Here is a 13,420-nt window from a genome sequence, read left to right as displayed (position 1 = left end):
CTCAGAATATCTTCTTGAAAATGTCTTTTCTTTCTCGTAAATGCACCACTTTAATTTCAGAGGACATCTTCAGTTTTTCTGGTAACTTCACCAGTAAACCCTTAGAGAACGTCCGGCTTTATTTCTGGTATACGTACCCCTTTAATCTGGGAACATCCTCACCAATCACATCCAGTAGCGTCGCTGTGAAATCTGAAGGAGATAACTGGAGATTTCAGATATTATTTACAGAGCAGACAGCAAGCGCAAGGAAGTAAATGACACTTTGAGAAGGTCTTTTCTCGGTACTTTACGTCTCCGATCGTCCGCGAAACGCAGCAAACATCGGGCCCCTGTTTCCCCATCTCAGGAGTTGTCCGTACCTGGACGTTAATGTCTGTTCAGTGGAGGGAAACCCTAAAAAAGAAAAAAGATTTGGGAAAAGGGGGGAACTCATTTTGATAGGGAATTTGTTGAAGGCCCCGGTTGAGCCAGGGGGGTTGGGGGAGGCTCTGCCCCCAGTCGGGGTGGGGGGCGTGGGTGTCACTGTCATTTGGCAGTGCCTTGGAATAGACCGTTATCCCCCCCCCCCCGTCTCCCGTCTCGGGGCCCCTTCCCGGGTTAAAATAATAGAGGCTCACTGAGACTTTGGGGGACGGAAATAAAAGAGAAACGGGGGACACAAAGGCCCGGGGAAAGTTCGGGGGGTTGGACACCATTGGAGACCCTGTCCGGGTTTTTGGGACGCCGAGTGGCTTTTTTGGGAAGTTTTCCCTGTATTGGCGGATGGTGTTCTCAGGCGTCCTTCCTGTGATTGGCCAAAAACCACACACCCCAAAAACACCCCAACAAAAGAACACACACAACACCACACACAAACACCAAAACCACAAAAAACCCCCAACACCACACACACACACAAAGAAGACCCACAAAAACACACACAAGAGACCCACACACCCCACACACACACACACCACAAAAACCCACACACCACACACACAACACCACAACCACAGAAACCACACACAACACACCCCCACCAAAAAAGAAAAACCACCAACCCCCACACAAGCCACCACAAAACCCCAAAAAGGGGCACACCCCCACACACAAAAAACACACACACCCCACACCCCAAAGACACACACACACACACCCCTGACATCCTTATGTTTTTTTAGGAACAAAGGGCCCCAAAGGCAACCTGAACTAGTTTCAGCCGAGCACCAACACACACCAACACACACAACACTCACACACCCCAAAAACCAAGAAACACAAAACCACACACACACACACCACACCCCCAGCGCAGTTTTATTTTGAAGGTTCCGACCTGGGGAAAAGGGGGCGGGGCTGGGGAGGGGGACGGAAGCTAAACACACGCGGCGCATCGAGTTTAAAATCCACCGTTGGGGCCCGTTACACGACAAGAGGTGGGGGGGGGGGGGGGGGGGGGTTGTTCCCGGGGGGTTCCCCTCCGTTATTTCACTTTCTCCCCAACGAGGGGGGGGGGGCATTTTCCTTCTCTTTTATTTCTTCTGCTTTCTATCTCTTTCCTTAAAAGACACAACCCAACACACACACACCAACACAAACACACCCCACACATAACCCAGCATAACACACACACACACCCAGACAAACACTACACACCCACACCACCACAACACCCACCACAAGACCAGGAGGGGACCCCTCTTCATGAAAAACCATGAATAACAACCCCTGTTTCCCCCCTTCACACCACAACCACACACACAACACAACAGCACACCAGAACACACACACCACAGACACACCACCCCCAAACACAGACCCACAGCACACCAACCACACACAACACACACCCCAAAACCCACACCACACACACACAACCCACACCACACCAATAGAAGGACATTTCATTCCCCCCAAAAAAATGTGCTGGTTTAGCCTTGTTGGTTAAAGCCCTATTCCCTCTACTTTTCCCCTCCCTTGTCTTTGTGTGGTGTGCGGTGTTTGTGTTGTCTTTTTGGGGTTTTTGTGTGGTGTGTGGCGGTGTAGGAACCTAATTTAAAAAATTAATAAATCTTCCCATTTAAAAAGAGAATATTCCTTTGAAATGTGCAGAGTAAAAAGTACTTTAAAAAAATATTTTTAAAATAAAAATACCAAAACTGTATACTTAAGTAAGTAGGATAAATGAAATCATTAAAAGTGCCCGGGGGGGGGGGTAATTTTACAAGCGGTGTGGAGAATCTGATATTTTCTTAAAACTATGGCTTCACTTTCCCTGGAGCTCCCTGGTCTTCTCCTCTCTCTCTTTTTCATGTTACTTTACCTGCACTTTTTCAAAGAAAAATTTTCTACTTTTTACTCATCTGACAGATTTAGTTACTAGTTACTTTACACATTAGGATTCCTACACACGCACACACACACCACACACACACGCAAACACACAACACACACCTCACACTCACACATAGATACAGAGACGCACACAAACACACACCACACACACAACACACACAGCACTTTACACGAACACACACACACTACACACGCAACACACAACACACACACACACTCACACAAGATACAGACACCCCACACACACACACACCACTAATACAGACCACACAACACACTACAGACACACACACACACACTCACACACACACACACCACACACACACAACACCACACACATACACACCGACACACTCACACGCACACACACACACCACACACATAACGCACCACCACCTCTACACACCCCACCCACACACACACACACACACTCTCTCTCTCTCTCCTGGTCCTGCTGTTAAGAAGATGGATGTTTTCTCGTCTCCGTAACTAACCGTTTGTCTTTGTCTCCTCGCAGATCTCAGAGGAGCTCGGCTCACAATGGGACTCCCAACCCTCTGAGGGGGGGGGCAACAGGCCGAGGGGGGGGGCAACAGACCGAGGGGGGGGGAATGGAGGAGGAGGAATAAAGCCAAAAGACAGAGAGAGAGGGGGGAGAAGAGGACAAAAGAGAAGGAGGGAAGATTCCAGCCCGGAGGGACGGAGATTTGGGATTTGCTTTGGATTTGTTGTGGGTGCATGCCCCCCCCTGAGTCCCCCCCCCCACCCCCTTCCACCTCGGACATCCTCCCTTTTTTTATTTTGCTTCCCGCGTCGTTGACGCGCAAGAAAAGGACGAAGAAGAATGCACGGAGATCTGATTCTGGGCGGCTCCGCCGGGCCGATGGGGGGCCCGGACCCGAGCCCCCCCAGGACTAGGGGCTTGGTCCTGGTCTTGCTCGTGGCCGTGGCGTGCCGGCTCTCCCCGGTGGGGGGGGAGCGGGGGGGCGAGCTGGAGGCCTCCATGCACTCGTCGCTGCTCGACGACTTCCAGGAAGTGACGGAGCGGATCCGCGCGCTGGAGGACGCCGCGATGACTCAGCAGAACATGGCCGCCGCCGCCGCCCCCCCCCCCACCGCCTTCCCAGACTCCTCGGCGGTAGTGGGGCGGATCTTCCAGATGACGGTGCCAAACAAGATGGAGGACGTTTACCTGGGGGACATCGTCAAGGTGAGTCCCAGCTCCCCGTCCTTATTAATTCAATTTACTTTTATTTATAAAATCAATTCATAACAACAGTTATTTGGAGAGACTTCACAGATAGATGGGGGGGGAGTGGGGGGGGAGGGGGGGTGCAGGACATCTCAGAGGAGGAGAGGGAGGCTTTAACCCCCTCCATGTTGTCCTCCTGTTGTCCTCTTGTTGTCCTCCCGTTGTCCTCGGGTCAAATCTGTCCCTTTAATAAATGTCTATATATGAAATATGAGCATTTTACATAGGTATGTGTATCTGTACTTTATTCATCCCGAAGGAAATACACACATATACACACTTATACACACTTATGTCACACATATACACACATATACACACATATACACACATATACACACAATTCACACTATACACCACATATACCAAAACTATACACACCAATTTTACACACTATATCACACATATAACACACATATCCACCACATATCCCCACATATACACACATATACACACATAGATCACACATATACACACTTATACACACATAGACACACTTATACACACATAACACACATATACACCCACATATACACACTATCACACATTACACACTTATACACACATAACACACATATACACACATAACACACTATACACACATAACCCCACTTATATCACACATATACACACATATACACACATATACACACATATTACACACATATACACACTTATTACACACATATACACTTACATATACACATATACACACATATACACACATATACCACACATATACACCTATAAACACCACATCACAATAGACACATATACACACATATCACACAATAAACCCCAATACACACAACCACAATACACACATATACACACATATTCCACATATACACCACATATACACACATATACACACATATCACACATATACCCCATATACACACATATACACACTATCACACATATACACACACATATACACCATATCACACATACACACATACACACATATACACATATACACACATATACACACATATACACACTTATGTCACACTAACACATATACACATATCCCCACATATACACACCATATACACACATATACACACATATAACACAACATTCACACATTACACATAACAAACTTACACATATACACATATCACACATATAAAACACATATACACACATATACACAACATATACACAAACCTTTATACACATATACAACACTTACACACATATAACACCTTATATCACCATACCACATATACACACTATACACACATAATACCACATATACACATATACACACATATACACACATATACACACTTATGTCACACATAACACACATATACACACATATACACACCATATCACACATACTAACACACCCTATCACATATTAAAAACCACTATAACACACATATACACACATATACACACTATACACATAGCACACATATACACACATATACACCATATACACACATATACACATATACACACATTACACACTATACACACATATACACACATATACACACATATACACACATATCACACATATACACACATACACCATACACACATATACACACATAGATACACACATATACACACACATATACACACATATATACCACTACACCACATATACCACATACACATATATCACACATATACACACATATCACACATATACACACATTACACACCTATTACACACTATACCACATTTTAAAACACATATACCCATATCACACATATCACACATATACACAATTTTCCACATACACACATACACAACATATACACAATACACACAATATCACACTTATATCACACATATTTAACACACTATACACACACTATACACACCATATAACATATACACATACACCACATATTACACACATATACACACATACACACCATAATAACACATGTATCATTACCACTTATGGTCAAATATCCAACATATAACACATTTAATATCACACAATAAACCTGAACACACAATAGAAACATATCACACTTATATGTCCCATAATCACACCTTACCCCACATTGTCCAACCGCTATCACAATTCACCAACCATCCCCAAACACCTTTTTAATATGGCCCACAATTCCACATATGACACATTCCTCTAATATATCCACATATCCTATGGGTCAACATATACCACATCACCCGTTCACACATTACCACTACCACAATGTCACACTATCTCACTTACACACATATCACACCTACACACAATATATGTCCCTTAGTGGACATTACTCCATATCACCTAAACCCACCATATACACACTATACACCATATATCACACATATACACACATAATCACACATATCACACATATACACACATATATCACACTCATATACACACATACATAAAATTAAATTTGACCCATTTTCAAAGTTTCTATATTGAGAAAAATTAGTGAAAACTAACAAAAAGTCTGAAAAACAGACGAAAATGTCCCTTTTTTGTCCATTTTTGACCCTGTCTCACGCGTAGTCCACCATCTTTACAGTGTATGCCGATGACACCTTTACATACATGAACGTGCAGCCACAGGTGGATGAACGAGTGTTTGGGGGGTGGGGGGGGGGGGGTGTTGTTGGGGTCGGGGTGCGGGTCCTCCACCCTCAGCCGGTGTGTTGACTCCAGATGAACTCTGGGAACTCTCATAAAGGAGCAGTTTCCCTAAAAATGATATGTCCCTGAAATGCGACGGAGGGCCATTGCTCAGGAATCTGCCCCGAGGCGACGCATCCACTCAACGCCATCCGGGGCAATTTGCCCTTTTTTAATTGCGCTGTATTTCCCACAATGGCCAATTTCCTCTAATATATGGAGCCTCATATCTGAATGGGAGGCTTTAGGAGCATTACCCTCCCCCCCCCTCTCTCCTCTATCTGCTGTTTCTTCCCTCTCTCGACTATTCATCCTCATCCTCCATCCTCCTCCTTTAGTGGCAGTTATCTCCCTCTCCTCCCTTTTTAAAATACCTCCAGCTAGAACACTTCAGCTCATCCTTCTCCACCTCTTTCCCTCCACCCCCTCCCCCTTTTGTTCCAGACACTTTCCTTCTCTCTCCTTAAGGCTAAACCTTTAATATTGAACACTTCCTCTTCATCTCTCCTTCCTCTCTGCACCTCGTCTTCATCGCATCCTCTCCATCTCTAACCATTCGTCTCTCTCTTACCTTGCTGTCCATCCATCCCCTCTTTCTTCCCCGTTTGTCTTCATTACACCGTTAAAGGGTGTAGTGATTTCATTGGTTTATCCTGGACCCTATCTTCCCATGTTTTGATGTCCAAGTGACTCATGTGAAAAACTGTCTTTAAAACTAGCCCCAGTTTTTTGGGCTGTAATGCAACTCTACAGGACAGATGTTCAGCATCAGTCAGCGTCCACTGAAGGTTGTGTTGTTGCTGCTGACAGACTCAGATTATTATTCTAAGTGTGTGTCAACATTATGGGATGGATCCCTACAGAGATACACCTTTTAGTTAAACAGTAAGATCCTTTTAGTTTAACATGAAACAGCCCCGACATCACCATCACCAAACCCACCAGACTCCATGTAAATAATCACTACTTTTAGCGTGTATAGAGCAGCATATCTCCACCAGACTCCATGTAAATAATCACTACTTTTAGCGTGTATAGAGCAGCATTTCTCCACCAGACTCCATGTAATATCACTACTTTTAGCGTGTATAGAGCAGCATATCTCCACCAACTCCATGTAAATAATCACTACTTTTAGCATGTATAGACAGCATATCTCCACGAGACTCCATGTAAATAATCACTACTTTTAGCGTGTATGGAGCAGCATATCTCCACCAGACTCCATGTAAATAATCACTACTTTTAGCGATGTATAGAGCAGCATGTCTGCACCAGACTCCATGTAAATAATCACTACTTTTAGTGTGTATAGAGCAACATATCTCCACCAGACTCCATGTAAATATCACTACTTTTAGGTGATAGAGCACATTCTCCACCAGACTCCATGTAATAATCACTACTTTTAGCGTGTATAGAGCAGCATATCTCCACCAGACTCCCATGTAATAATCACTACTTTTAGCATGTATAGAGCACATATCTCCACCAACCCATGTAAATCCACTTTTGCGTAATTAAGCAGCTATTCCACCAGACTCCATGTAAAGATACTTGTTTACGTGTAAGACAACAATGCACCAGACCCATGTGTAATAATCACTATTTTAGCGTGTATTTGATGCAGCATTATTCCACGAAATGGGTTAAAAGTGGTTATTCAACCACCAATGGGAGTTGGAACTGGAATAGATGACCAAACGCTTTAATAGTTTTTATTGATTTCTGTCCACTGTGTGAATAGTGTGTTTACGACTATAAAGTAGTGATTATTTACATGGAGTCTGGTGGAGATATGCTGCTCTATACACACTAAAAGTAGTGATTATTTACATGGAGTCTGGTGGGTTTGGTGATGGTGATTTCTGTTTCATGTTAAACTAAAAGGATCTTGCTCTTTAACTAGCAGGTCTATCTCTGTAGGGATCCATCCCATAATGTTGTCTCACACTTGGAATAATAATCTGACTTTTTAGCTGAACATCTGTCCTGTAGGTTTACATTACAGCTTGTTTTCTTGCTTCACGCTGGACCAAAATCAAAAGACCGTTGCTCCCGTCCGTCATACAGCCCAAAAAAAATAACAAAAACATCCGCAAATAGGGGTCCAGGTGGATAAAAATATATAAATAAAGTTACCCTTTAATGCCGTCTCCTCTCCCTTCCTCCATCCTCCAGTTCACTTTTTAAGCCCCCCTATCTTCTCTCCTCCCCCTTTATCTCCGTCCATCACATTCCAGCTTTTCATATCCTATTGCCCCCCCCCCCTCCCCCACCCTCTTTCCTCCACCCTTTTCCTTTTAAGTCCTATCTCTCCCTCCACACCCACTCCTCCCTCGCTCCTTTCTTTCGCCCCCTGTCAAATCACATCAGATCATATCAATCAAGTTCCCCCGGCAGCATGAAAGAGCAGCATGAAAATATTTTCCTTGCACCCCCCCCCCCCCATTCACCCCCACCCCACCCCCCTTCACCCCCCCCCGCCCAAAATAAACCTGCACATGCACGGCGGCGGCTTGGCTCCATCACAGAAACAGGGGAAGGATTCAAAGACGTCTTCATGCCATTTATAAGACGTACAGACTTTATTTGGTGCTTTACGGTAGATTTAATTCTGGGGATGAATTTTTCATTAATCTTAATGTTGTTATGCAGTTTAACAGCTGACTGGCGGGGGGGGGGGCTCGGCTGACTGCGGGTCAGCTGTCGGGCTTATCCCGAGCTCGTGGAGGGCCTTAAAGGAATGGGTACAGGCTAATTACTGCTATCTAACATGCTAGTTAACATTAACATAGGCACAGGCTAATTACTGCTAACTAACATGCTAGTTAACATTAATATAGGCACAGGCTAATTACTGCTAACTAACATGCTAGTTAACATTAACATAGGCACAGGCTAATTCCTGCTAACTAACATGCTAGTTAACATTAATATAGACACAGGCTAATTACTGCTATCTAACATGCTAGTTAACATTAACATAGGAACAGGCTAATTACTGCTATCTAACATGCTAGTTAACATTAACCATTTATATATTGTTGTGTTTCTTTCTAAATAAAAAACGGAAAAATAGAGTCTTTAAACGCATCACGTATAAAGTTATTCTCTGTCAAAGTGGCGCTAAAATGAATGGGAGTCAATGGGATGCTAACAAAATGAATGGGAGTCAATGGGATGCTAACAAAATGAATGGGAGTCAAAGGGATGCTAACAAAATGAATGGGAGTCAATGGGATGCTAACAAAATGAATGGGAGTCAAAGGGATGCTAACAAAATGAATGGGAGTCAATGGGATGCTAACAAAATGAATGGGAGTCAATGGGATGCTAACAAAATGAATGGGAGTCAATGGGATGCTAACAAAATGAATGGGAGTCAATGGGATGCTAACGGCAAGTTAGGCTTCGTAGCATTAAAATGGCGCCACGGGAGCTACGCTTAGAGAGGAGACCCCCCCCCCCCCCCCCCCCCGGTCTGCTGGTCCATTTCCTTCACTGTCTATGACTCCTGGACTCTCAGCTCAGGACTTCCTGTCCGTTTCTAATTCCCCTTCCTCTGCACTCTTGCTCCTTCCACCATTACACATTTCAACCCTTTCCCCTTCATCCCCCCCCCCTTTCCATCCCCCCCCCCCCTTTTCCCCCCCCGTCAGGTATTCGTAAGGTCTGGACTCAAGGTTGTGGACGAAAGGCCAAATCAAATTTGATTGGGCCTTTTCTTATGAAGCTGGTCGGGTGTGAGAGGTCTGCAGCGCTCTGACGCTGCTCACCTGTGTTGTGTGTTTTGTGTGGTGTGTGTGTGTGTGTCTTGTGTCTGTGTCTCTGGTGTGTGTGTGTGTGTCTGTTGTGTGTGTGTGTGTGTTTTGTCTGTGTGTGTGTGTGTGTGTTGTCTGTGTGTCTTGTTTTCTGTGTGTGTGTTGTGTGTGTGGTGTGTGTGTGTGTGTCTGTGTCTCTGTGTGTGTGTGTGTGGTGTGTGTGTTTTGTGTGTTTATCTGTGTGTGTGTCTGTGTCTCTGTCTGTGTGTTGTGGTCTGTGTCTCTGTGTGTGTGTCTGTGTCTCTGTGTGTGTGTCTGTGTGGGTGTCCCGTGTGTGTGTGTGTCTGGTGGTGTGTCTGTGCTCTGTCTGTGTGTGGGGTTTTTTTTCTGTGTGCGTGTGTGTGGTCTGTGTCTCTGTCTGTGTGTGTGTCTGTGTCTCTGTGTGGTGTTTGGTGTGTGTGTCTCTGTGTGTGTGTTTTGTCTCTGTGTGTGTTGTGTGTGTGTGTCTTGTGTGTGTGTGTGTGTGTGTGTCTGTGTGTGTGTGTCTGTGTGCGTGTGGTGTGTGTGTGTGTGTGTTGTGTGTGGTTTTTGTGTGTGTGTGTTGTGTGTCTGTGTTTGTCTGTGGGGTGTGTGTGGTGTGGTGTGTGTTTTGGGTCTGTGTGTTTACATTCGAGAACAATATTGAGGATATTCTGTATTTTTTTCCATTTTTGCCCAAAGCATATGTTGCATATTCGTTGTGGATATTTGATTGTGTATTCATGCAGATTAAAAACAAGATACTCACAGCTAATTACTCACACATAATTGTGTGTGTGATGTGTGTTGGTGTGTGTGTGTGTGGTGGTTGTGTGTGTGTGTGTGTGTGTGGTTTTGGTGTTAGGGGGGGTAGGGTAAAGGTTTTGGTTTATTTGATGTTAGGGTAAAGGTTAGGGGAAAGCTTAGTCAATGACGTCCCCTCAAGATAGAGTTTGTGTGTAGTGTGTGTGTGTGTGTGTGTGTGTGTTTGTGTGTGTGTGTGAGACTACCTGTTGATGAATGGAGACAGTAGCTGTTGTAACAGGCCGTTCTCACTTTCTCTCCTCCTCTGCTTTCTTATGTCTCTCGCTCTCTCTCTCTCTTTTTCTTCTTTTATCTGCAGAGAAGTTTTCAACATATGTTACACACACACACATAGAGAGACACACAAACACGCACACACAAACACACACATACAGAGACACATACACACAGAGACACACACACACACACAGAAAGAGAGACAGACACACACACACACACACACAGACACGACACACAGACACACACACAGACACACACACACAGACACACACACACAGACACAAACAAAGAGAAAGACACACACGCACATAGACACACAAACACAGAGACACACACACATACACAGAAAGAGAGACAGACACACACATACAGACACACACAGAGACACACACACACACACACACACACACAGACAGACAAAGAGAGAGACACCCCCCCCCCAGAACCTATGAGTCACCGTAGCAGTAGCAGCTTCCTGGTCGTGTTGCTATGTAATTAAACATGCGGCCATCCGCCCAAACTACACACTCCCAAAAATCATTCATAATTACACACTCCCAAAAATCATTCATAATTACACACTCCCCAAAATCATTCATAATTACACACTCCCCAAAATCATTCATAATTATACTATGTGACTCACGTTAAAGTACTATTACTTCAAAGTAATATGACTCGAGTAAAAGTAGAAGTATTCATCCAAATAATTAAATTACTTGAGTAAGTGTTTGGGGAGTGTGTTTGGTGTGTGTGTGTTGTGTGTGTGTGTGTGTGTGTGTGTGTGTGTGTGTGTGTGTGTGTGTTGTGTGTGTGTGAGACCGTGATGCCTTTATGTCAGGCTCGGATTTCAGGGCGTCATTTCCTTTTTTGAATTTATGACACCTTTGTGTGTGTGTCTGTGTGGGTGTGTGGGGGTGTGTGTGGGTGTGCGTATCTGTACGTGTGTGTGTGTTTATCTGTGTGTGTGTGTGTGTGTGCGTGTGCGCATGTGTGTGTGTGTGTATATCTCTTTGTGTGTGTGTGTGTGTGTGTGTCCTCTGTTGTGTGTGTGTGGTCTCTGTGTGTGTGTGTGCGTGTGTGTCTGTGTGTGTGTGTGTCTCTGTCCTGTGTGTTTGGTGTGTGTCTCTGTGTGTGGTGTGTGTTGGTGTGTGTGTGTTGTGTGTGTGTGTTGTGTGTCACCGTGATGCCTTCATGTCAGGGTTAGATTTCAGGGCGTCATTTCCATTTGACCTTTAGCACAGATAATTACAGCCAAACACCTCCCCCCCCCCCCACCACCACACACACACACAACACACACACACCACACACCACACACCACACACACACACACACACACACACACTCCCACTGTTTTTTTGACACTTTTTGTAAAGTTTTTGTCACTTTTTTCAATGTTTTTGATGCTTTTTTGACCATTATGTCACTTTTTACAGCGTTCCTCTCAACAGTTTAGATGCTTTTTCAACATTTTTCTAGACAACTGTCCCTTTTTACAGTGTTTTTTTTAACTTTCTTATGCTTTAGGCACCTTTTGTAAAGTTTTAGTACAGTTTTAGTAAAGTTTTTCCGACGTTTTTGATGCTTTTCTAGACAATTATGTCACTTTTCCAACGTTTTTTTAAAACTTTTGTAGACAATTTTGTTGCATTTTCTGCTGTTTTTTGCTTTTTTCCACCTTTCCAACTTTGTTGTTATTGACTTTGTTGTCGTTGACTTTGTTGTTGTTGACTTTTTGGGGCTTTACGAGGCCCAAACTTGGGACATGAATGCAGACTAAATAATCTGCTTCAGACTCCCCCCCCCCCCCCTCCAGCATACTTGGTTGTCGCCCAACAGGAGGAAGTGGAGCTGCAGCGCGGCGTTTGATTGGCTCCCCGGCGCGGACAGCCGAGCCATGTTTGGCGTGCGGAGGTCACAGTAGCAGAGTATATTTAGACGCTGCGTGCTGATTGGCTGGTTACACCGGCCTATCACGGCAGGTTGTTTTCATCGCTGCTGTAAACTATAACGTGTCCTGAGATAACTTCTCTTGTAATGGGACGCTATAAATAATCAGAATTAGAGATGGTCACATACCGGGTGTGTCTGTCTGTGTGTGTGTGTGTCTGTCTGTCTGTGTGTGTGTGTGTCTGTCTGTCTGTGTGTGTGTGTGTGTGTGTGTGTGTGTCTTTGTGTGTCTGTCTGTGTGTGTGTGTGAGTGTGTGTGTCTGTCTGTCTGTGTGTGTGTGTGTCTGTATGTTTGTCAGTGTGTGTGTGTGTGTGTGTGTGTTGTCTTTGTGTGTGTGTCTGTGTGTGTGTGTGGTGTGTCTGTCTGTCTGTCTGTGTTGTGTGTCTGTGTGTCTGTCAGTGTGTGTGTCTGTGTGTGTGTGTGTGTGTGTTGT

The 13,420-nt window shown here is 44.4% G+C and overlaps 1 protein-coding gene across 1 annotated transcript in view; it reads left to right on the top strand.

Moving 5' to 3' along the window:
- The window catches only part of LOC116704592 (dystroglycan), a 48,707-nt gene that overhangs the window by 21,022 nt on the left and 14,265 nt on the right, over positions 1–13,420 (top strand). Inside the window, exon 2 of the mRNA XM_032540180.1 lies at positions 2,855–3,547. Coding sequence (XP_032396071.1) covers positions 3,182–3,547 — 366 coding nt within the window. The 5' untranslated portion in view covers positions 2,855–3,181. The remainder of the gene's footprint in view (positions 1–2,854; positions 3,548–13,420) is intronic.

This window comes from Etheostoma spectabile, chromosome 16 (assembly GCF_008692095.1).
Source record: "Etheostoma spectabile isolate EspeVRDwgs_2016 chromosome 16, UIUC_Espe_1.0, whole genome shotgun sequence".
Taxonomy (NCBI): Eukaryota; Metazoa; Chordata; class Actinopteri; order Perciformes; family Percidae; genus Etheostoma; species Etheostoma spectabile.
Note: the sequence above shows the minus strand (reverse complement) of the source record. Positions and strands in the feature narration are given on the sequence as shown.